Below are 26701 nucleotides of genomic sequence, written 5' to 3'. Positions count from 1 at the left end.
CTCTTCTGCCTCCTTCTTCTGTTTTATACCCTGCACCTGGCTCTAATTTAATAATAATCACCAGGTGCAGGGGATAATTAAACAATAAAACAATTAAATTAAATTAAACAATAAAGCAAAACTAACAAAAATGTGCCTGCTATGTTATGTTACTATATATATATATATATATATATATATATATATATATATATATATATATATATATATATACAGTGTCTTGCAGAAGTAGGGAGCAAGATATTTCAGTTTTTTATTTTTCTTAAAAATATTTCCCAACATAAAACCAATGTCACCTTACAATAATTGTTTTTGAGTTTCAGTGTTTTAAAATAAAATATCAAACAGAACGAAATTTCAGTACCATTTGTAATTCAGTAATATGAGAGAATTGGTCAGGGGTCTGAATACTTTTGCAAGGCACTGTATATTTATTGTAGCACAGTGGGGATGGGATTGGAATCATCCCCGCAGTAAAATGTATGGTTTTTGGTAGTTTGGGGAAACGCACATTTGTTTAATTGTTTGACTGTTTTTCTTTTATCCCCTGCACCTGGTTCCAATTTAATAATAAGCACCAGGTCCACTTAACAAAACGAATCAAACAATTAAACAAATGTGCGTTCCCCCAAACTACCAAAAACCATACATTTTACTGCGGGGATGATTCCAATCCCATCCCCACTGTGCTACACAATATATATATATATATATATATATATATATATATATATATATATATATATATATATATATATATAAGGGATGGGAATACAGCGGTTCCAAATAATTGTCCTTTAAGGTCTCACTGAACCGACAAATTTCAATTGAAAGCCTGTTAAACTTTTAAATCACACAATTAGGTTGTGCTGTGTGTATAATCTCCAAAGTACTTTCAATTAAAAACAAATTGCCACCTTTTAATCTGTAAACAGGTCGGTTTCGCATGGCTGATGCAGATCCACATTATAAACACATAAGCATGACAATAGCGTGTAACGTCTTCAGGTAGGTTTTTAAAAAAATCCCTCGTTAAAATTCTTCGATCTGTTGATGTTTAAGTTTTAAATTGAGATGAGACAAAACATACACGATGATAATTGGCCAGTTAAAAGACGACAATTTCCTTTGAATCGAAAGCACTCTGCAGAACCTAATGACATAATTTAAGAGCGTCACCATGTTCAAATTAAATGTTAGTTCCATTTTTTTTTTTTTAAACCCTACATGAAGACATAAGACAGCAAAAGGCAGACCAGTAAGCCTGCTGCTTGAAACAGCTCTGCAGGTTATTCTGGTGAGATGCTTTTGGTTAGAGATACCGCATGTTCAAAACTACTAGCATAAGTAAACCACCTGGAGTGTTTACAGGAAACACATTACTTTCCTGTTTTTGCTTTTTTTCCCCTATCAGCACTTTTTTTTTTCAATGTTCCTTATTCCCAATATTTTTTTACATTTTTTTATTCACACATAATACTGTAGGCAAATAAAGGAACGTTTACCAGGAGAAAAAGATTTTTCTTCTAAACATCCAAGTGTATCCAGTTTGTGCTTCCTCCTGCAACCATGCTGGTGCTCCGATTGTAATGAGCGGCGTATTGAGGCAGGAGGGACAGTAATCTGGTTACACTGCAATCCTTTAGAAGACATTTTGTTTTCTCTTGGCGATTGCTCCAGAGTAAATCATGTTGAGGAATGTATTGCCCAGTTGATTTATGACCCACTGATTTTTGATAAAAAAATGTAAAGCAAAATAACGCTGCGATACAGACAAGGGATACAGAAAACGTAATGTAATGTATTTCTTGTAAACTATGTAGTGTGTTCTGTAAACTTACCTTTTTCATGTCTCCATATGCCATCACTGCTGGGTGGTGCAGCAGGTCTCTTCTTAAACAGGGAAACTAAGGAAGCAATCAGCTACTTTTATTGCTTGAATGTTGCATGAGGAAGTATGTTTCTAGGTTTCCACTAGTAGGGAAGCAATTATATCCACTGTATTACAGAGCGATACGGCAATCAATAAAATCAATAGAATGAACATGGCTTACAACTTGTTTCCAGTTTTCAATTTCACTTTTTTTCATTCAAGTTCAATTGTTCTACTGCATAAGAAAACCAAAATATATTATATTACCTTCAAAAAGCTATTATCAGAGTAATTTGATTTCTCTTCTTGTGTGTTAGTTTTAGGTGATTCATGACCATCTACAATACATGCTTATGTTGAAGATACCTGTCTAGACAAAGCAGGTCATGTTTGCAGAGTTTTTGTGTTTGCCTAGTCCCATCTTGTTAAAACTACAAGCATATCTTAAATGACAAAATTAAGATGATTATTGGGTATTGAAGAGTGTTTGACATTTATACTAACTAAATGATACATACACACATAAAAAACTACTAACTAGTGGACTTTTTTTTTTAAAAATCATTTATTAAATAAAAGTTGATACATAGAATTTTCAAGTCGGCTTGGTTCATATTTTAGATATATTTTTCTTTGGGGATCAGTTTTGTTTCTCCTGGTATCTCTGAATTCATCTGGCTGAAGTTTATCTGGAAGTAAATCGAGCTGAGATGCAAGTTTCTCTCTTGTGTCTGCTGCATTACTGAGTTTCTTGACTGCACTACTGTCTGACTCTGAACCAGAATGGTTAATTGCACTTTTGTACCTCTGCATCTTCTGCAGCTCTTCTTCTTCAAATCTCTTCCTTACTTCATCAAATGTTCTCTCTGTAGAATCACACATCAGTATTATAATATATATATATATATATATATATATATATATATATATATATATATATAAAGTGATTATATATATATATATATATATATATATATATATATATATATATATATATATATATATATATATATATACATATATACAGCTCTGGAAAAAATTAAGAGACCACTGCAAAATTATCAGTTTCTCTGGTTTTACTATTTATAGGTATGTGTTTGGGTAAAATGAACATTTTTGTTTTATTCTATAAACTACTGACAACATTTCTCCCAAATTCCAAATAAAAATATTGTCATTTAGAGCATTTATTTGCAGAAAATGACAACTGGTCAAAATAACAAAAAAGATGCAGTGTTGTCAGACCTCGAATAATGCAAAGAAAATAAGTTCATATTCATTTTTAAACAACACAATACTAATGTTTTAACTTAGGAAGAGCTGTATATATATATATATATATATATATATATATATATATATATATATATATATATATATATATATATATATATCACTTTACACTACCTTTCTAATAGGAGAAAACAAACATTCTTGTAGCCCTGAATGCACCTTCTGATGTACCGCTAAGTTATAATTTCCTTCACTCATAATGCATTAAATATACAACATGAAGTGGAAAAAATGTGTTCCAAATCAGTGGCAGGGTTTCCATGCAGTTTAGAACATGTAATTCTAGAACATGTAATTCTCTCTCCATTGTCGCAAGAATGTGATGCAGCACGAACATATCACACACATTCCACACACTATACATTGTATGACTTAAAAAGGCAGGTAAATCACCTTCTCACGCTAAAAAGCTGTGAAAATTGACCTATTTGTAGTGTAATCTCGCGCAACCTTCTACTATAACTAAACCAAGCAATTCTTTATTAACAAATGAGGTGTGCTGGAAGTAGTCCTGGAAGCTCTTTCACCAAATAGGAAAAATATTTTTTAAATAACAAAGCCCTTTGCAAAGCACAGAAATACATTTTTTTCATCTTTTACACTTTTGTTATCTTCATGTTGGTGATTGGATAGCTAGTTGCTTTAAGTCTAGACTTTTCTGTCCAATAGCAACAAGAAGCAATTCATTGTACACTAGCCTTAAGTTGCATTTATCATGGGTACCTACCAAGGACAAAAAAAAAGTATGTACCCCAAAATGTTTTAAATTAGAATACCTGGGAACTGTTGCCAGTGGTCTGTATTATTGCTCCACCAGGCTTGAGTGACCACCTATAGAGTGAAATCTCTTAAACCTAATTCATCGAGCAAGATTTGTTTTAGAAGAACGAAAACATGAAAAAGAAAACTGTTGGTTTCACGAATTTGTTAAAAAAGACAAAAACATCTTGCTGAAAGACTTACATAACAAATTAGCAACTACTGATTTTTTGAACTTGTACGACCTACCGGTATACTGGTTCCCCAAGAACAACAACAATAAAAATATAACCACATTCTACTGGTGAGAGCCTTGCACTGACCCTGCAAAATTCGGATTCAAGTATACTATTATTATTATTATATTATTATTACTACAAGAATATTAGGTAGTGGGAAATGTGTGCAAGTCAGTTAGCCTATTGTAGGTTAACTACCAGTATTTTGTAAATGCACTAATATTAAACATTTTGACTGGATCATTTTTATATCATTAACCTAAAAGTGCTGGATTTTAGTTCCGTTCAGACTACCATTAGAATCAGAATTGCTGAAGCTACTGTTCTGTAGGAAAACTTGGATATATTTTAAATATAGTTTCTGCTTTTTGGTTTGTATTAATTTAATTTTCCGATGCTTATTTTTAGCTATTTTCGAGATACCCCGAAATCTGTTTTTTTGGGGGCTTTCTCTTTTTATATACTATATGAAATTATTGTTTTCGGTTACTTTCCAAAATGCTTGGGCGTTTTCACAATATGTATAGTTGTACCTTCTTTCCTTTGCTGTCTTCCTCAACAAACTCCTTATGTATAAGTATTTAAAAAAACAAACAAACAAACAAAAAAAAACTTCAATATAAAGCCATACAGATAAATAAAATAAGGAAATGTATTAATAAATTATAAAACAGCTCGTTGATTAGGTAATTTGCATTTGGAAGAAGGCTTTCTCTCCTTAGAAGAAAACTCAATGGCAACACAAATTGCTCGAAAAAGGTATTACCAAAAAAGTGTGAGAAAAAGGTGAGACTTATTTTTATATTTCCATGAAAACCCTGCCATTGTTGTAGTTTGATATTTATGTAAAGTGAAAACACGCCCTCACATATTTTAAATATAGCACTTGTTTCTGTGTAAAACATGTTCTACTTACAATATATTGTACAATAAATTGACAATATTGAGCCCACTTCTATGCAATACTGTTTTGTCTACCAAATTATTTGCTGATGTGCTCTTTACTGAACTACCACAAGGAGAAATGTGCATGCAAGTATGGTATGCTTAGCGTTCTGCATTTCCGGTTTATTCCAAATTTTACTGAATAATTATAAGATTTTCTTTTAACTGAACCTCGTTTTTTACTAATTTATACCTGATTTTTAGTCTACTATTCAGTATTCTCCCAGGGAAATACACTATATTTAGATTAAAATGCTGTTTTATTTGGACTCTGACATTGTAATAAGCAGCCCTACACTGACTTAGGTACTTTTAGACATGTGGGTGTGGTGACTTTGTGCCACAGTACTGTCTATCACATCAGCTAAAACACTGCCTAACGCAGACAACTTACTTGTAAATATTTGACAGAAAATGAGGATGCTTTAGTTGGTAAACTTATGGAACTCATTGATGGAAATGTCCAGTGTGATTTTTGACCCGTCTCCAGATGCCTTGGACCATCCAGTTCTGTCAATTTTCTTTTCTTTTTATGATTTCAAGGCGAATTAACCTGACAGATACAAACTCTGCAGATACTAACTCTGTCAGCACAGCGATTGCCCAAACGTTCACAAAGTACCAGCTAACTTGGGAAAATGTGGCTTCGACTTGCACAGATTCTGCTCATCATACATGCCAGGGACATTAAACTTAATCAGAAACCAGAACTGCTACTCATCATGTTCCACATGTAAAGTGTGTATACTGAGAATTTTATTTCCCGATTTTTACTGATGTTTCAATTAAAAACAATTTTTACAGATTGTATCCCTATTTTAATATTTGTAAAAATATTACATTCCCTGGAAAAATTTGTTAAGATAAAAACCGAAAATGCGGAACGCCAACCATGGCATGTTAATACCTGTTAAACCTGGAGCAGAATGACCCTTTTCCAACCAAGAAAAATCACGCGGGTGACCTGAGAAATAAAAAAAATATACAATCTGGATTTAGTTTTTATTGATTGCTTTACACTCCCATTGTTATACTAGTTTCATATTAGGCCTGCTGTATATCACATTATTTTAGAACACACTTACAGAAATGAGGGCAACTTACAAAAAAAACCTACATATGACTTGTGATGGTGCTACAAAATACTGTGTATGCCAGCTATCAACCTGTTTATTTTTTGTTACAACAGTATCATCAAATACATATAGGAATTAAATGTAAAATATTGTTGATGTTGCTTAATGCACAAATTGTCAATATATTTGGGGACTATTCTGCTGAAAAAGAAGAAAACAATAGGTATACTGCACCTTCTGGGCTGTGATGACTGCTGACACCATCTTTGAAGTATGACATTTCTTTTGACCCAAGTGAACTGCTTGATGTGTCATGTGTCTTACTACCATGCTGAGCCACAATGATATTCCTAAGACCAAGACAATCTTTATGAAGCTGTCGCAGTTCCACTTGGAGAATTTGCTTTTCGTTCTGCACGGTGAGGAGACAGTTTTCCAACCGCTTACACTCTTCTTTCAGTCTCGATATGTTGCCTCCTAGCTGCAGACCTTCTTGGATATGCTGCTCCAGCTCCTGCTTGAGACAATTGTTATCTTTTTTGAGGTTTGCCACCACTACTGACAAAACCTCACATTCTTTGGCCACACTGTTGAAGACTCTATCAGCCTGGACTTTGTGCATCTCATCCTGAAACAACTTCTTTGTTGCTGACTTTTGTGAAGAGAGACTTTTTACCTCATTCTGCAGAGTTCTTATAGTATTGGCAGAATCCTGCAAGACCATATCTACAGTAAGCTTTTCATCTTTGATTTCATGTAGTACCTGAAGAAGGGTCTCATTCTCTGACCTTAGAGCAGCCCCTATTTCTTTAAGTTGTTGAGATTCCAGCTGACTTCTGCCAAGCTCTTTTTCCCTGAGGTTAATTTCCTCCATCATACGAATGACCTTGCGTTCTAACATTAGTTTCTCATCTCTGATCTGCAAAAAGCTTTTGTTAGTTGTTTCCAGCACTTCTTTTATTTGATCTTTTTCACTTACAACACTGAGCATTTTGTCATGTGCTATTTGCTGCTCCTTTTTTATAGAATCTAAAAAATGTATAAATGTTTTTTTCTCAGAAGTAAGCTGTCTCCTTTCTTCATCAAGGGTGTTGTAACAAATTCTAACTTTGTCATATTTATAAAGTAGTTTCTTAAGCTCTTTCACATATTCTTTACTATCTGCCTCTGTCTTTTTTAGCCGGCTTTGAAGGTCCTTCTTTTCTTCCTCTAGCTGAACAATTTTACCCTCTTTATCAGTGTTTTGCTCTTTTAAAACTTTAAGTGGATTCACTTCTGATTTCAATGACAAATTACCATCCTCAAGATTCAGTATGTTCTTTTCCAGTAACCGTACATCTTTTGAGGAATGTCTCAACTGTGAGACGGTTAAGACAGGCTTGTTTCTTAAGTCTTTTCCAGTCACTGGGCTTAGTACTTCTTTTTGTTTTTCTAAATGATTAACATGACCATGACTTTGCAAGTTTTCCATTCTCATACTCGACATGGACTGTTTAGTTGTTACTTGATTTTTGATTTCTGTACCCTGATTAGTTTGTGACTTCCTATTGTCACAATGATGACATGGGCTGTTACCTGCACTTCCACTTCCTATGTCCTTATGAAGATTCAAATTGTTTTCCTTCAGTGAAACTGTGGATTTTTTAATTCTATCTATCTTATTCTCCAATTCTACAAATCTTTTTGCTTTAGCATCTGTGCCTTCTAAGTTTTTCTGATCTCCAGATCCTTTAGGTGAATGTCTAATTATGTGTTTAAGGTGCTGAAGTTTATGTGCTAGAGTTATTTCCTGTGACTGTGATTTTTCCATTTCTACTTTCATCTGCTCACTGGTGACGCTGATTTCCAATGTACCCCAAAGATCATCATTACATTGTGGTGAAGACAAAACATTTCCAGTGACTGCTGTTTTTTCATCAGAAGATGTATGCATTGATCCTGCTCTGTCAAGTACTGTACTACAAGCAAGAGCAATATTAAAGGTTTTCACATCCTGGGGAACATTTAAACAATTAATTACATCCGTTTTTTCATTAAAGGCATTCCTATTGTCTTTCACCGTGCTTCCCATTTCCATTGTAGGTACAGTTTTAAAGGACTTCTGAGATGGTGAAGTAATATTGTGATTCAGGCTGTTATTCATGGTTGCAGATTTATTGTCTACCAAGGTTTCTGTAGCATCTGTTGGCTGAGATTTTAAAGAGCCCTCTTGTGTAGATTCAAGTACATTTCTTCCATCCTGAAACAGTTACAGACAAATCCACAACACTGAAATGTGGAACTAACTATTATTCTTATTCTTCTTATTATTATTATTAGTATTATTAATGATTACGTCATATGAAAAGATTAAACATTTGCCAAGGTGATTTATCCTCAAACCAATTAAAATTGGCAAAAATATTGGACCAAGGGTTATCTACTGTACAGGGGGGTGAGGAATGATGGGATGCAAATTAATCAAATACAAGAAAGAGTTAGAACGTATTGATAGTTTAGAATTAGATTACATAATGTGCGAAGGCCCGGCTGACCTTTGTCAAAACTTCTTGTACACTACCACCCCTTACACACAATATGTAATTTACTTTGAACCAGTCTGAAAACATTAATATTTCACATCCAACCACCTCCCTTATCTGAATCACCTGGTCCAATCGATTTTAGGGGTTTACCATGCTGAGTTGAGGCCCCACCTGGGACATCCTACCTGCTGTGTTTAGTTGCGGGGAACAGCAGCTGGTGATTGACCAGCAGCCGATCCCTAACCAGATGGGCATGTTCCAGCAGAGCGTCATGTAAAGGGTCCCGGTTATACACCCCAGGGCTTCTGCAAGGCCATGATGAGCACCAGGATAAAGATTGTACACACTACCCTAAGTAGATTTGGGATTGTAGATCCCCAAAAGCATAGTGAGGTACACTGAGCACCTGGCGTTTTTATGAAATCACATGACTTGAGCGCAGTATTTTGTTATCTTGTTATATATCTATAATTAGTGTTCGGATATACACTCAATTTAAATATATTCGTTCAGATATTTGTTAATTTTTCAAAAAGTAATAAAATCCATTATATTGCTCTGAACGCAGGCAGAGACAGCATAGCAGCAGGAGCAGGGGGCATGGCCATGGACCTTGTGTGTGCCTTTATTTTACAGCAAGATCTTAAAATATGTAACATGTTAAAAATAGAAAAATATCCCAGGAGTAAAAAATAAGTTGTGTAGGACTTACTTTATCTCAGTGAATTAACTACAAAACAAAGGATGCCAAATAGCAGTTCAAGTTAAAGGTTGTTTTGTTTATTCCGGAAATAAATAGTACATAATGTTGACACCGCATTTTATTTCCATCCATCCATTATCTGTAACTGCTTAATCCTATAGAGGGTCGCAGTGAGCCAGAGCCTAACCTGGCAGACATAGGGGGCAAGGCAGGACTACACCCTGGACGGGATGCCAGTCCATCGCAGGGCAACTATGGGGCAATTTAGAGAGGCCAATCCACCTAGCCAGCATGTTTTTGGAAGAAACCGGAGTACCCGGAGAAAACCCACGCAAACAAAGGGAGAACATGCAAACTCCACACGGACAGACCCGAGGCCGAAATCGAACCCAGAACCCTGGAGCTGTGAGACAGCAGCACTAACCACTGTGCCGTTTCTTCACAGTAAACAATAGCCATAGACTAATAACACAAGGTTTGCTTGTGCCTTTTTGTAGCTGAACAAGCAAATGAAAACTAAAATTTTAACTTTAAACATTTCAAATAAAACAAACGTGGAAATGGCGCTGTAAAATGAAGATGAAAAAAACTCACCGTTTTGCTTCTCGTTTATTACATTCCACATAATAGAAAGTTGCAACAAAAAATATAATATCAGGGCTTGAAGTTAACTTTAAGAGTGTCCAACCACTCTCTGCTTGACCCTCTCCAATCTGGCTTCCGCTCTGCTCACTCCACTGAAACCGCCCTCCTGTCTGTCACCAACTCACTTAAGTGTGCCCGAGCTGCCTCTCTCTCCTCTGTCCTAATTCTCCTCGACCTCTCTGCTGCCTTTGACACTGTTGATCACTCTATTCTACTATCATCTCTTGCTGACCTTGGGATCTCTGGCACTGCTCTGGCCTGGTTCTCCTCCTACCTCTCCAACCGCACTTACCAGATAACCTGGCGTGGAGCAACCTCCACACCTCACCCTCTCTTAACTGGAGTCCCCCAAGGGTCAGTCTTGGGTCCTCTCCTGTTCTCTCTCTACACCCGCTCCCTGGGCCCTCTCATCGCATCCTATGGTTTCTCATACCATTTCTATGCTGATGATGCTCAGATTTTCCTCTCCTTCCCCACCTCTGACTCCACCAACTCCTCCCGTATCTCTACCTGTCTGTCTGCTATTTCCTCCTGGATGCACTCGCATCACCTCAAACTCAACCTCTCTAAATCTGACCTCCTTTTCTTTCCCTCCTCCTCCCCCTCCTCTGATCTCTCTATCTCTGTTCCTCTGGAATCTACCACACTCTCTCCCTCTTCCTCAGCTAAGAACCTTGGAGTCACCCTGGACCCCTGCCTCTCTTATTCCCAGCACATCTCCACTCTGGCACGCACTTGCCGATTCTTCCTGAGCAACATCCGAAGAATCCGACCCTTCCTCACCAACTATGCTACCCAGCTCCTGGTCCAGGCCCTGGTACTCTCCCACCTAGACTACTGCAAATCCCTCCTGGCTGGCCTCCCTGCGTCCGCCACCCGTCCGCTCTAGCTCATCCAGAACTCTGCTGCCCGCCTGGTGTTCTCTCTGCCTCGCTTCGCCCACGCTACTCCACTACTCCGCTCGCTCCACTGGCTCCCGATCACCGCTCGCATCCAGTTCAAGACTCTTGTACTAGCCTACAGATGCCTTGACCAGACTGCACCCAGCTACCTCCAGACCCTCATCTCTCCCTACACCCCCACTCGACCTCTCCGCTCCGCCTGCACTAGAAGACTAGCTCTACCTCCGCTACGCTCCCCTGCCTCCAGAGCCCGCTCCTTCTCCACCCTTGCTCCGCAGTGGTGGAATGACCTTCCTACAGATGTCAGGACTGCCCAGTCCCTGACCACATTCCGGCGCCTCCTCAAGACTCACCTCTTCAAAGAGCACCTGTAGAACTCCTCTGTTTGTATCCTGGGACACTATCACCCTTCATGTAAATGTGCTTTATTTTGCTCTTATCTGCCCCCTATTTTACTGCATTTAATCCTGTACTTCAGAATACTGTAATCTGCCAAGTGTTTAACCTGTAGTACTTTGTATTTAATCACATCCTGATGTAACTATCACTATTTAATCATATCCTGATGTAACTATCACTATTATCTGCTGTATTATTGAATTGTGGTTTGTCACACTTGTACTTTGCTTGAACAAAAGTTATTGTATTTCTTGCTCTTATTGTATTACTTGTATTGTAACACTTGAAATGTATTTGCTTACGATTGTAAGTCGCCCTGGATAAGGGCGTCTGCTAAGAAATAAATAAATAATAATAATAATAAGGCAGTAGTGAGGATTTGCTATCTGCCTGCAAAGTAGGTAGCAAAATGGACTTATTCGGTAGCAGTTTATTTGACTAATAATTATATATAAAAATAATTTAAAAAATAAACACCTACTGTTTTAAATAGACTGAATAACCCAAACTATCATAGTAGGCCTATATTTAAATCAGAAAGTATTTACTGAAACCACCTTGTGCTCAACTATGGAATGGAACTAATGCAATTCCTTGTTGAAATGTATTTTGTTTTATACTTAAGTTCTACAAGAATGCAACCATATCTGTCATCTAGGCATTTGATATGCCACTAGTACAGTTAACCAGGTTATGTTTCATCGGTGCAAATTAAGTGGTACGAAATTATCCTCAGTTGACTGAGATTACGGTAACTAACAAATCATACACACCTGATCACATGATTATGAGGTTCGGGTGTGTTTTTTCATTCTGATGTAAACCTAAGCAGATTGCAAGACTCACATCTGATTACTCATCCAGCAAAGAAACATTTAATATGGAGTACTCACAGCACCTCTCTGCCTTGGACTCAGTGGATTTTCAGGACTTCTTGTCTGTAGCAGAGCATTCAAATTCAAATTCAAAATTCAGCATAAAATGGAAATTTGTCTTCAGCACACAGCATCAATAAATAACAATCAATAATAAAACAATAGTCCATGCTAGCATAAATAGCACAGCAGCAGCTAATTGTTGACCAGCAACATACCATACTCACATACAAGCATACACCTACACACATGCACACACAAAGTGTGCACACACTTCTCGGGTCTTCCACCTCTTTTCCTCATTAAGGATTGAAATTGCGGATGTAATAAATTATTTTTTGTAACAGTTTTTCCGTGCAAAAAGAACTTTGAATCGTTGACCTGATGGCAGTAATTGAAATCAAGAATTGAGAGGATGTGTACTAGCATTAAAAATGTGTATGAATTTCCGTTTAACTGCTTGGTGGTACAGGTCTGATAATTGCAGCTGTTTGGTACCGATTATTTTACTTGCCTGGTTGACAACTCTTGCCAGTTTTGTTTTATTTTTTACTGAGAGATTGCCATACCATGATACTATATTAAAAGTAAGAATGCTCTCAATGAGAGATCTATAAACAGACACTAAAATTTCCCTGCCAACATCAAAACTTCTTAGTTTTCTGAGAAGAAAAAGTCGCTGTCGTGCCTTCTTATATATGTAATCAACATTTCCAGAAAACATAAAGTTTTGGTCTGAACTTGTTCCACCACTCGTCCTTTTATTCTAATTGGCTTAAAGAGGGGACGTGGTGAGCCTAATGCTTGCCTCCCTCCACAGCACATTTATTTTGTTTTCTGAACATTTAGTTCTAGAAAGCTTTCAGCAAACCAAGAAGTCAAAGTGTTAACATACTTAAAATACTGAGATAGTGAAGATTCATCTTTGAGACATACCACTAGTGCTATATCATCTGCATATTTGATCAAAGTACAATCACTATTATTACACATCATCTCATTTATATAAACTGAGAAGAGGACAGGGACAGGACACATCCCTGGGGGACCCCATATTTAAAACTAATTCATCAGATAAAAGCCTTTCACATTGACACGCTGTGGCCGATCACACAGAAATGCCCTAATCCACAGCACCAGAGTTGTATTTGTTTGTAAATCACATTGACGTTTCAGTAATAAAAGTAGCTGAATGGTATTAAAAGTAGAGGAGAAATCCATGAACAAAATATTTATGTAAGTGCCTGAGATATCTAAATGACCGGATGTTAACTCTAAAAGTGTCAAGGTAGCATCCTCCACACCACGCTTTTCTTTATAGGCAAATTGTATCAGCCACAATTGCAGTCAGCTGGCTACAAACAACCCTTTCCATGCATTTACATAGTATAGAAGTTAAGGCTACAGGTCGGAAATCATCCAAACATTTAGCATTTGGTTTCTTTGGCACTGGTATTATGGTAGATGATCTCCATGTACGAGGAACAAAACATGCATTTAAAAACAGTTGAAAAAGTTGGGCAAATACATGTCTTAATTGTGCAGCACATTCTTTCAGGACCCTTCCCTTTGATCCCTGAGAGAACAGTCACTACATCCCTTTCCTTCACTGTCACTGATGATGGGACTAGGTTTTGACACAAGTCATCACACTCTCTCCCAAAGTCTTTCACATCAAACCTTGCACAAAAGAGTTTAGTTAATTTGCAAATTTAAAAGGACACTGTATAGTTTGTTGTTGATGCGCTCTTCCCATCATGGTATTCAGTCCCCTCCAAGCCTCCCTTGCATTGCCTCCTATGAACTTCTCCTCTACTTTGTGCTTGTAATTCAGTTTAGCAATTTCCATTTTGTTCCTCAATTCCTTCTCTAAATCATTAACTTTTTGTTTATCTCCGTGTACAAACTACAGTATTTTAGTTATTTACTGATCCATGGTTTATTATTTGGGTAAATAATTTTTGTTGGTATAACAGAGTCTACACAGAATTCAACATAAGAGTTTATGGTATCTGTTAACATGTCCTGATTAGATGCACAATTATTAAAAATCACATTCCAATCCGTTATTTCAAAGCAGCCTCTAAGTTCTTCTATAGCATCTCCTGAGCGACTGCACTGGAAGGACTGGTCGCTCAACAAGTTCATAAAGTCCCTTCTCAAAAATGGCAGCGCGATCCCAGCATGGAGTAATCGAGAATCGCTTTTTCTTCTTTACTGTAATTCCATCTCGGCCAAACCAGTTTTTCCACCCAAGAAAGCTCCCCAGCCACGCTTGGCTGTTCAGCGTCCCCAACCAGGCAGCAGGCAGTCTGCGCCAGAGCAAGACATCAAGCACATCAAACTAGCAGGCAGCAGCTCCAGCCTGCGTAATTCAGCAATAGCATTTCTTGATATTTCACAAAATAAACTTCGGCCCCTACAGTAGAGCCTCCGATTTACAACCTCGCTACTGCAAAAGCATATGGTTCCGCCTCCTCAACCACAACCCGCCGTCACTCAATATCCCCGCAAATTCGGCGCAACATCATAGAAGGTAAGGATGTCAATCTAGTTTCATTATTGATGGCCTTTGCCTCCTATGAATTTTACATTGTGGAGTTGTCTGTCAGATATGGAGGGACCATGTTTTTTGACTATCACAAAGCATTCTAAGCAAAAGCAGCAGCTACACTGGCATCAGATAACCACATCATTGACTGGGCACAACCAGATTCAGATCTGTTCAACAGGATTTTCGGTGGTCTCAGAGCTAATGCATGCGGGGTCTGCGGTTCCACTGATCACTCAACATCTCTCTGCCTGAAGGCGGCCATAGCATCAACCTCCTCCAGACCTCACTATTCAAACAGAATCTCCATCCCAACTCCATACATTCTTCAGCCCTCCCTAAGCAATCCACAAGGCAAGACAAATATGGGCGCAGAATCAGATTTGCAGGAGGAAGACAAATCTGCAATAATTTCAATAACGGTTTCTGTTCAAACAGGCAATGCAATTTCATTCACATGTGCAGTATTTGCAGGGATGCTGACTCTAAAGCAATCTGCCCAGTTGCTCCTAAGTGCCTTTCTTCAATGATCAGTTTCCACTCCCATAAACATTTTGGTACTATCACAAAAACTTCTGAATCACCCAGACAAGATTTTCACCAGTTACTTAAATCGACGGACTGGAATAGTTTTTTCAACCGGTCATATTCCTTCTTCCTCCTTTCAAAGCAAAAACCTCCATTCTGCTCATCAAGAACCAGAGTCAGTTCAATCTCTCATTGAAAAATAAATCAAAAAAGGATTTACAGTCAGTCCATTTTCAGCTCCCCTGTTTCCAGTTTACAGGATTAATCCTACTGGCATTGCCACTCGGAAAATGTCGGGAAAAAAGCGTCTCATCATCGATTTATCAGCATCACGGGAGTCAAGCACCAGCAGCATCAACTCGCTCATTCCTCACAATCAATGTTTTCTTCATTACATTACCATCTCAGATGCAACTGTTGCAATTAAATTAGCAGGTCGCGGTTCTTGGTTAGCAAAAGCAGATATATCAGATGTATTTAAAGTAATGCCAAGCCATCCTTCTCTTCGCCACCTGTTTGGGATATGCTGGGAAGAAAAGTTTGATTTTGCTACTCAGTTAGCTTTTGGCTGCCGTAGCAGCCCAAAGATATTTGACACTCTCTCAGAAGCATTATGCTGGATACTTCTCAATGCATACCATTCCATTTCTGCTCCACCTACTTGATGATTTCCTATTGATCTCTCCTCATTCAGATCCGCCAGCGGAAGCGATCACGAATTTAAGAGTTTATTTTCTGAAGTTGGCGTCCCGCTTTCAGAAGAAAAAACAATCAGCTCCCTTCTTTCTCTAGAATTTCTAGGAATCATACTGGACACTGAAAAGTTTGAATCCAGCCTCCCCATGTCTAAACTCAATCACATTCATTTTCTTATCCAGAACTTTCAGATCAATAAAACGATCAGGAAACATGCACTGCTCTCTTGGCTGGGTCATTTCAACTTTGCAATTCACACTATCTCCCAGGGGTGGACGTTTATATCTCGATTACTTGCTCTTGCATCGACAGCGAAAAACTTGGGACTCCTACATCAATATTTTATCAGAAACTAGGAAAGACATTAAAATGTGGTCCGCTCTTATTCAGCACTGGAACGGCCTGTCTATGTTCTATGATGATTTCAATTCAGCACCACATGACCTGGCTTTGTTTATGGACTACAAGCTCAGCATCTATAATAATGTACCTGATGCTCTTTCTCGTTTACAGATTTCCAAATTTCACCGTCTGGTTCCCCCCCCCCCAGTTCAATCAGCTGATCTTCAACTGAACCCAGCTATCAGCAAACTACTTAATTCAGTGCAAGCTCACCTGGCTTCAGCACTCGCTCCCTCTACCGGACCCTCGTACTCTACAGGCTGGGTTACTTATGTAACTTTCTGTTCCCAAAGCAGGATTAATCCGACTCCATTCAACCAGGACTGGATCATGGCTTTCATAGTACACACAAAGGATTCTCTACATGTTGCTCCAGCTACAATCAAATCCTCTGTCAGGAATACAATATCAATTTCGTTTGATGTCCATTGCTTCTCCAACTCTACTATCAATTCCAGCTGTCCGTCTCCTCCTGCATGGAATCTCTAACTCTCCGGCTGCTTCTTCTCGCCTGCCCATCTCTATAGTCATTCTTAGCAATTTGATTTCAATCCTCCATCAAGGCTGCTTCTCTCCATTTGATGACTTAACAATGGAAACCATATGTCTCTGCATTTTTGGGGTTTTTGAGATGCTCAGAATATACAATTCATTCTATTGCCAGCTTTCCTACTCTGGGTATTCACTGCAGTGATCTCACATGCATTTTAGATTCCCATTTTATTCTCTTCCTACGCATTTCAAAAAGCTTCAGCAAGGACAATGTATTCGGCTTTCAAAAATTGACTCTCCACGCCCATAGGCTTCCACGCAGAGATATATTGCAGAACGCAAACCCATTTCATCTTCTGACCCGCTGTTCATTAATTCAAGCCGGTCTGTTGTATCAAGGCATTGGTTCACTTCTCATCTCTCCATTTTGGTTTCCAGAGCAGGACTTCCCCCGCAATTCCACAATCCAGGTAAAATGTTGGAAATTGCGGCAATATGAACCTTGGTGGAGGAAAGAGAGAGGCCTTTATGGAACAGATGCCTGTATAAGCCTGGAAAGTAGAAGGTTTCTTGGATGCAAGAAGAATATTTATTACTTGCTGGGATAGCCCTTGTTCTTTTAACTGTTGCCGTTCAACCTCCAAGCAGTCAGTTGAAGTACTGACGGATTCATGTGAAGTATCCTCCCTTTGTGTTGGGATAGTAGATCGCGGTTCACCGGTAAGTGCAGGGGCCCTGCCTCTGCCATTTGCAGGATTTCTGAGAACCAAAATCTTGGGCCAATAAGGTGCTATCAAGATGAGGCTGGCCTTATCTCTCTTGACTTTCTTGAGTATTGATGGGATTAGTGGCAGGATTAGTGGCAACAGACCGTCTGTTGCCATGGCTGCTTTCTTGTAAAACCGGGAGCAGAAAAGTGACTTTTGAGTGTTCTCTGCAAATTGGTCTACTTGTGGATGGCCAAATACCCAGTCTATTAACCTTGGGCAGATCTGCCACTCCTGGGGGGTCATGTCTCTGCTGAGTGAATCCACGATATTGTTTTGGGATCCGGGTAGATAAGTTGCCTTGATTGTGATGTCCTGAGTTCTGCACCAATTCCAGATGTTCCTGTATAGGAGGCAAAGCTTCCAGGACCTTGTACCCCCCTGATGGTTGATGTATTTTACTGCTGTGGTGTTGTCAGTAAAAATCTTTATCTCCCTTCTTAAAACTCGGCTGAAGTGTTTCAGTGCTAAAAAGATTGCCAGAAGCTCCAGGTGATTTATGTGGAAGTGTCTTTGTATTGGTGTCCAGGTGCCCTGAACCTCAGCCTCTGCCAAGTGTACTCCCCACCCTGTTATGGAGGCATCTGTGTGAAGACAAAGTCTAGAGGATTTGGAAATAGTGGTAGCCCTGGGTGAAAGTTGCCACCGACTGCTTTCTGTTGCAGCTCCTGGGAATCTGGAAGGGAGGGTTTCCATGAAGAAAGGAGACATCTTTGGAGTATCTTTATACATCATACTTCTCCGCGTCATTGTCAGGGGCGGAGTTAATGACATCATCTTCTACCTGGTTGGGCGCCTCTGTGGAGTAATGCCGACTGTATCTCTCCATTTGTATTGGCGCACCTGCGCCCGCTGCACACACTGATACACAAATAAAGGAATAACACAAAAAACAGAGAGGGAAGAGAAAAAAATAACTAGCTGGAATCCAGCAAAAAGTAAGAACTTTGTTTCTTTTTCCCAAACAAAAAAACGCACCAACGCGAACACCAATACTGAGTCCGTACCCAAGCAACTGCAGGAGAAATTTGGACAATAATACTTTTTTGGAGGAGGGTTTAATAGGGGAAGGAAACTGTGGCAAACAAACTCAGAGCGATACCTCTCTCCAACAACACTGTGAAGAGAAGGATTGAGGCGATAGCAGCAAATCAAGAAAACACACTGGTGGAACATCTGAAAAACATGGATGTTTTTGCACTTCAAGTTGATTTGAGCACTGAAGGGGTGTGATGCACACTTCTTAGCTTTTGTGCGATACTTATGGGAGGGTGCAATTCTGTTCTGTCTCCCTCTTCCAGGACATAAGACTGCACAAGAAAGATTATTATTATTATTATTATTATTTATTTCTTAGCAGACGCCCTTATCCAGGGCGACTTACAATCGCAAGCAAATACAAATACATTCAAGTGTTACAATACAAGTAATACAATAAGAGCAAGAAATACAATAATTTTTGTTCAAGTGTGACAAACCACAATTCAATAATCCAGCAGATAATAGTGATAGTTACATCAGGATATGATTAAATAGTGATAGTTACATCAGGATATGATTAAGTACAAAATACTACAGGTTAAACACTTGGCAGATTACAATATTCTGAAGTACAGGATTAAATGCATTAAAATAGGGGGCAGATAAGAGCAAAATAAAGCACATTTAAATGAAGGGTGATAGTGTCCCAGGATACAACCGAGGAGTTCTACAGGTGCTGTTTGAAGAGGTGAGTCTTAAGGAGGCGCCGGAATGTGGTCAGGGACTGGGCGGTCCTGACATCTGTAGGAAAGTCATTCCACCACTGCGGAGCAAGGGTGGAGAAGGAGCGGGCTCGGGAGGCAGGGGAGCGTAGCGGAGGTAGAGCCAGTCTTCTAGTGCAGGTGGAGCGGAGAGGTCGAGTGGGGGTGTAGGGAGAGATGAGGGACTGGAGGTAGCTGGGTGCAGTCTGGTCAAGGCATCTGTAGGCTAGTATAAGAGTCTTGAACTGGATGCGAGCAGTGATCGGGAGCCAGTGGAGCGAGCGGAGTAGTGGAGTAGCGTGGGCGAAGCGAGGCAGAGAGAACACCAGGCAGGCAGCAGAGTTCTGGATGAGCTGGAGCGGACGGGTGGCGGACGCAGGGAGGCCAGCCAGGAGGGAGTTGCAGTAGTCCAGGCGGGAGAGTACCAGGGCCTGGACCAGGAGCTGGGTAGCATAGTTGGTGAGGAAGGGTCGGATTCTTCGGCTGTTGCTCAGGAAGAATCGGCAAGTGCATGCCAGAGTGGAGATGTGCTGGGAATAAGAGAGGCAGGGGTCCAGGGTGACTCCAAGGTTCTTAGCGGAGGAAGAGGGAGAGAGTGTGGTAGATTCCAGAGGAACAGAGATAGAGAGATCAGAGGAGGGGGAGGAGGAGGGAAAGAAAAGGAGGTCAGATTTAGAGAGGTTGAGTTTGAGGTGATGTGAGTGCATCCAGGAGGAAACAGCAGACAGACAGGTAGAGATACGGGAGGAGATGGTGGCGTCAGAGGTGGGGAAGGAGAGGAAAATCTGAGCATCATCAGCATAGAAATGGTATGAGAAACCATAGGATGCGATGAGGGGGCCCAGGGAGCGGGTGTAGAGAGAGAACAGGAGAGGACCCAAGACTGACCCTTGGGGGACTCCAGTTAAGAGTGGGTGAGGTGTGGAGGTTGCTCCACGCCAGGTTACCTGGTAAGTGCGGTTGGAGAGGTAGGAGGAGAACCAGGCCAGAGCAGTGCCAGAGATCCCCAGGTCAGCAAGAGATGATAGTAGAATAGAGTGATCAACAGTGTCAAAGGCAGCAGAGAGGTCGAGGAGAATTAGGACAGAGGAGAGAGAGGTAGCTCGGGCACACTTAAGTGAGTTGGTGACAGACAGGAGGGCGGTTTCAGTGGAGTGAGCAGAGCGGAAGCGAGATTGGAGAGGGTCAAGCAGAGAGTGGTTGGACAGGAAAGCAGAGAGCTGGCGGTGTACAGTCCGCTCGAGGGTTTTGGAGAGGAAGGGTAGGAGGGAGACAGGACGGTAGCTCTGGAGGGAGGTGGGGTCGAGGGTAGGTTTTTTGAGGAAGGGAGTGATAGAGGCTTTTTTGAAGGCAGAGGGAAAGATGCCAGAAAGTAAAGAGGTGTTGAGGAGTGAGGAGATGAAGGGGAGTAGAGCAGGAGCAGCAGCTTGAAAGAGGTGAGTGGGGAGGGGGTCCAAGGCACACGTGGTGGGTTTGTGACCCTGGAGCAGGGAGGAGAGGTCAGAGTCTGAGAGGGGCAAGAAGGTGGAGAAGGAGGGTGAGTTAGTAGGGGATGCAGTGGGTGTAGGGGTTGGAGCAGGAGGGGGTGCGGGGGAGGGAGAGGTGTTAAAGAGTTTGCGGATATCTGAGATTTTAGAAGAGAAGAAGGAGGCAAAGTCGTCAGGGGAGATAGAGGAGGGAGGAGGAGAGGGGGAGGGTTTAGGAGGGAGGAGAAGGTAGAGAATAGTTTACGTGGGTTGTTAGTGGAGGCTTCGATTACAGATTGGAAATAAGTACATTTAGCAGAGGAGAGAGTAGAGGAGAAGGAGGAGAGGAGAGTGCGCTAAAGGTCTAGGGCAGCAGGGAGTTTGGTTCTCTTCCATTTCTTTTCAGCAGATCGCAGTGTGATTCTTGCCGAGCGGAGCACAGAGGAGAGCCAGGGATGGGGAGGGGAGGGGCGAGCAGGTCGGGAGGTGAGGGGACAAAGGGAGTCGAGGGAGGAGAAGAGGGTGGAGGTAGCAGAGTCTACGGAGAGTTGTGAAAAGGAGTCGATAGGAGGGAGGTGAGAGAGAGCAGTCGATGCAAGGACAGAGGGGGAGAGAGAGCGGAGGTTACGGCGAGAGGTGACAGTGGGGGTAGGAGGAGCAGGGAGAGGGGGGAGAGACAGAGAAAAAGAGATGAAATAGTGATCAGAGAGGTCCAGGGGGGTGACAGAGAGGGTGGAGGGGCAGCAGATTCATTGTGCTACATGGTTACATAAAGGACAATGATATCTCGTTCGATCACATGGTGGGTTTTTGCACAGACGGGGCGCTGTCAGTGGCAGGTCACAAAGCAGGGCTGTGCGCCTCAGTGAAGAGAGTTGCTCCGTCTGCTGTGTGGACTCACTGCATGATCCACAGAAAGCAACTGGCAGTTAAAAATTGCTTTTACGCTGTCTGTTTGCAAAACTGTGTGAAGACATGGGGTCCGATCATAACGTGTTGCTGTTCCACACTGAAGTTCATTGACTCTCAAGAGGAAGGGTACTACAACGATTTTTTGAACTGAGAGAAGAACTGCTTGCCTATGCGATGGACTGCAATAAAACAGAATTTGTTGATTTTCTCTGTGATCAAAAATAGACGTTCCTTCTTGCATATGCCAGATATATTTGCAAAACTGAATGAACTGAACGCAGGTTTGCAAGGAAAGAACACCAACATCTTTCAGCTGATGCCTGTTTTCCACTGTACAACGGAGCCGCGTCGGGTCCAAACCGAGCCCTCACGGTGCGGTTAAGGGGAGCTTGGGTTGTTTTTCCACTGCAAAGCCGAGCCATGCTACTGACATCACATGCAATGAAAGACAGTTGTTATTAATTAACTCAGTTTGCCAAAAGACGTGCAAACAAATGGTGTTCTCTCATCACACTCGCTGCATGCCAAGTTTGTTGTTTTTCTTTCTGGAGTGTACTGACTGTAATGATGAAAATCCTTAACCCCGCCCCTGGCTCAACTCGGCTCGCTGCCGGATTCAGGTGTCTTGTCAGGCCAGAGTATCACAATTTGGTTCTCGCTCAGCCTTTTCCCCCCCGACTTAGACATGACAAAATATGATTGGGTGCAAAACCCCTTTCAGTGCATGCCTGATGCTATGGATGTGCCAGCAGCTGAAATCGAACAGATAATTTACATTTCCTGCAGTGGCGGCTGGTGACATCTGAGTCAGGGGAGGCACAAGTACGGGGTGGGGGGGTGCAATGTATCTATTTGTTCTTCCCTTTAGTAGCATTCTAAGGCCATCAATCTCTTCTAAAGGGATTACATTTGAAATAACACTGAACATTTAAACAAAGTAGTTAATTTATGTACACCGCAGGCACAGCGAACAACACAAAACCATAAATCTACAGGCTTCTATTTTTTTCCCCATTCGGTTTAAGTTCGTGTGCATTGGAGTAGGAGTTGTTTTTAATTGAATTGTATTGAATTGAAAAACAGTATTGTTACCTTTGAAAATGGGTTGTGTACGAAAAAAATATATACTTTTTTTCTTTTCCACGCCAAGCAAAATAAATTATTTTGTTGTTTCTCTAGTCATCAGTCATTACGGTAAAAACAAAAAAAATAACCTACAACAGTGGACTTATTTGCAACTTTAGAGTTAGTTTTTAATTTCTATGCCTTTTAGCTGAGGATTTTCCAGTTCTAAAAGTCCTTTTTGGCATTCTGAAAGGCTGTTACTGTATTTGTGAGGTAACTTTGCTTGCAGTGAAAAAATTAAAAAAACACACAGATACCATAGCAACAACCAGCAATTTATTGCTTGTTTTTTTTAACTAACTGCCTGTCCTGTATAGTATGCGTGACAATTAAAGTTGTACATGTTCCCTTGAAATATGTAATCTCAAACGTAATGCTCTACTGCCAAATGAAATGACCTGTTCTTATTACAGTAGCAAATTCAACTTTGGCTATGGCTTCCCTTCAGATTTTATCTCGAGTTTTTCAGTGTAATCTAGCGTGGTAAACGGAGTCTTAATCAGCTGATCAACTGCGTTCTCCTGCATTTCACATTTAACCCCTTCACAAGACAAGCACCAAAATAAAACAATAACAACACATATTGTGTTTCTTACCACTGATGCGATGCAAAACTAAACAAAGCAATTTCAATCAACACTCCTACATTAACTAAACATACAACTGCACTACAGCAGCGCTTTTGCAGGGGGCGGGAAGATGTGGGTCACTCCTCCAATTAAAACCCGGGCTCAGATCACCTGCTCTACTAGTGGGAGTACTGTTTCAGACAGACAGGAGTTCATCACCGGAGGCTAAGCTTCCTCTGGTGTGCATCAAGCCTCGGTATCGAACCACCGTGGATGCAACATCAGAAATTAGATGTGCAGTTTCCACCACACCGCCGGATTTCGAGAAGCTGTTTCATAACATGCAAGCCCACGTGTCACATTAGACTTGGTGAGTACATTAAATAATATATTGATGTGTTGGTTGCTGTGTTTTTTGGTTGCTTTGTTTTCTACGGTCACATACATTTTTAAGTCTCAAAATGGGGTTGTGCAGGAAAAAAGTTTGGGAATCTCTCTAGTCTTATCAATTAACGATGTGTCCCAGTTTTCAGCTTTGCAAATCTCGTCACCCTAGGAATAAGGGAATGGCCAAGGGATTTAATCAATTAGATACAAGAAGGCAGCTAGGTTACATACACTAAAAAAAAAAAAAAAACTGTAAAAATGTAAATGTATTGATTTTTGTACAATATAATGAACTAATGCATTTACTTTCTATATTAAAATATAATTTATAAAACAATACAATATTTTATAAAAATAATAATAATTAGCAATATAATTTGCAACATGATGTTGCTTTCAGGGTTTGTCTATACTAAATTCTGTTCATCAGATTATCAAAAATATGTATGCATGGTTCCCGAGTGGCGCATCCAGTAAGCACTTGTGTAGAATGCCGGATGTGCCCTATAGTCTGGACGTCGCGAGTTCGAGTCCAGGCTATTCCTTTGCCGACCGAGAACGGGAGCTCCCAATTGGCCGAGCGTCGCCCGGGGGGAGGGAGGGTTAGGTCGGCCAGGGGGTCCTCGGCTCACCGCGCACCAGCGACCCCTGTAGTCTGGCCGGGCGCCTGCGGGTTTGCCTGCAAGCTGCCCGACAGATGCGTTGTCCTCCGACGCTGTAGCTCTTAGGTGGCTGCATGGTGAGTCCGCAGTGTGAAAAAAAAAGCGGTCGGCTGACGGCACACGCTTCGGAGGACAGTGTGTGTTCGTCTTCACCCTCCCGAGTCAGCGCAGGGGTGGTAGCGGTGAGCTGAGCATAATAAAATAATTGGCCATTCCAAATTGGGAGAAAATAATAAAAATAATTGGCAACGACTAAATTTTTTAAAATATATATATATATGTATGCATATTTAAAAAAAAAAAAAAAAAAATACTCAAACATGTAGGCCTATACATAAAAAGTAATACCTGCAATGTATTTGTTGGAGAGATAGTAACAGAATTGGAATGGCTTCCATGTTGACTCTTGCTGTCCTTTAGACTATTGCTGAATATTTCATTAATTTCTGACTGTACCTAAAAACAGACATACAAAAGTTTTAGATGTATTTTTTATTATTATTATTATTTTGAACTACAGATTTTAAAAGATTAAAAATGTTGCTGTTTGTGCGTAATTTCCCTTACTATACTGGTGTAGGGCCTGAAAGTGGTACTCTTTCAACGCCAGAAAATGGTACATTGTCAATTCTGTGATTGACTGCTGCACAAATCACTATGAACAAGACAAAAAGTAGTTCACCCACCAAATCCTATATGTTTATAATTTTAGATTACCCAACTGGTTGCTCATTAGTTAAAGTCACATACAATTTGCAATGCTGTTTCCTTGTTTTCTAAATCTAAAATAATTTGCGCATGCCCAGTCAAGCGCAGGACAGGTACCACGTTTTAACCTGTGCCACAAAATAACACCACACCAGCATCAAGAAACTGTACTCACCGTGGTGACATTCTGCATTGTTTGTTGATGGAGAGCTTCAAATGTTTCAAGTTGGTGCCGCAGTACCTATGTTATGGGAAATGTAAAACAAACAACAGCAACAACAAAAGGAGGGTGTAAAATATGTTGGGGCCGTGTGAAAACAGTACAGGAATATATTTTCTAACAGAAGTTTCTAGACTAATGAAAAGCATCATGGTACATCTTCTGTAGTACCCATGTTTTTAGTGAAGCTTTGATGTCTTTCCAAAATTTATGAAAATTAATTTTTAACAGATTTCTGATATGTTGTTTTTATATTAACGGAACCTTATAAAAACACCCAATGTTGTTAAAAACTAATGTAAAAACGTACCTTTAGTGTCGAGTCTGCCTGGTAATCCATGTTATTAATGCATCCCTGTGAAGTTGAGGCCTATCGCTGTAAATTCAGAATCAGGAAGGAACTGCCAAAGTTACTTAATTTAATTGTAGAAAGTGAATTCTGAGTACCATCAGGTTCATCTACGGTGTTAGAAAAATCTCTTGACAGGACCTATGTACGTATAGCAGTAGTGACGCAGACCAACTTAAAAGTAAATGGCATGGTAACCATGGGCATTTATTTCCATAACTGTATTGTTTAACAATTACAAAACTTGTGTTTAACTTTTTATTTAATATTATATTTAATATACGACATAGACTATAGTGAGGGAGAAAATTCCACTCGATATTTTTATTAATTTATTTCAGTATCAGCACGTTATTATACTGTAGCTACATGACACACTTAAGCGGGCAGTTCAAAACTTAGAAACAGCTGTTTCTTACCGTTTTGTGTATTTCCAAGACGCTTCCGGGACGTTTTAGTTGATTATATTCACATTATACTAAAAGGTCACTTCTTAAAAATGAAAGTTTTCTAAAGTTATCTCACACAGTTTACTCAATCACATTCTCAGTACATCTATGCACTCAGTCTACAGCTCGTATGAGTGCCAATTGATGGTTTCCATGTAAACAAACATTCCAGAACCACGTATTCAGAACAAGCAATTTGTCAGAATAGGGAGACACCTGGCGGAATGCTGTTGTAAATACACATTTCGTGTTCATGTATTATAACCTGATATTCCCTGAGACTAAGCAGTTGTAATAATAATACATGTATATGTAATAATAATTAGTCTGCTAAATAACTAATTATTATTATTATTATTATTATTATTATTATTATTATTATTATTATTATTATAATAATAATATTTTTTTTACAAATCATTCCAACTTTCTGTCTGTGTGC

At 39.9% G+C, this 26701-nt stretch overlaps 1 protein-coding gene across 1 annotated transcript; it reads right to left on the bottom strand.

The window, feature by feature from the left end:
• Positions 1-1108: 1108 nt before the first annotated feature.
• On the bottom strand, positions 1109-26439 carry LOC117420469 (coiled-coil domain-containing protein 110-like). Its single transcript, XM_059014810.1, has 9 exons — positions 26230-26439; positions 25772-25837; positions 25417-25482; positions 24882-24989; positions 6420-6699; positions 6017-6073; positions 2460-2739; positions 1842-1893; positions 1109-1153 (listed from the first exon to the last, which is right to left on the bottom strand). Exons 2-9 carry the CDS (start codon positions 25799-25801, stop codon positions 1109-1111), a joined length of 918 nt encoding a protein of 305 aa, XP_058870793.1. The 5' UTR covers positions 25802-25837; positions 26230-26439.
• Between the last annotated feature and the right edge of the window lie 262 nt (positions 26440-26701).

This window comes from Acipenser ruthenus, chromosome 1 (genome assembly GCF_902713425.1).
Source record: "Acipenser ruthenus chromosome 1, fAciRut3.2 maternal haplotype, whole genome shotgun sequence".
In the NCBI taxonomy this organism is placed as follows: domain Eukaryota; kingdom Metazoa; phylum Chordata; class Actinopteri; order Acipenseriformes; family Acipenseridae; genus Acipenser; species Acipenser ruthenus.
The sequence above is the reverse complement of the archived record's forward strand: the minus strand, read 5'-3'. Positions and strand labels throughout refer to the sequence as shown.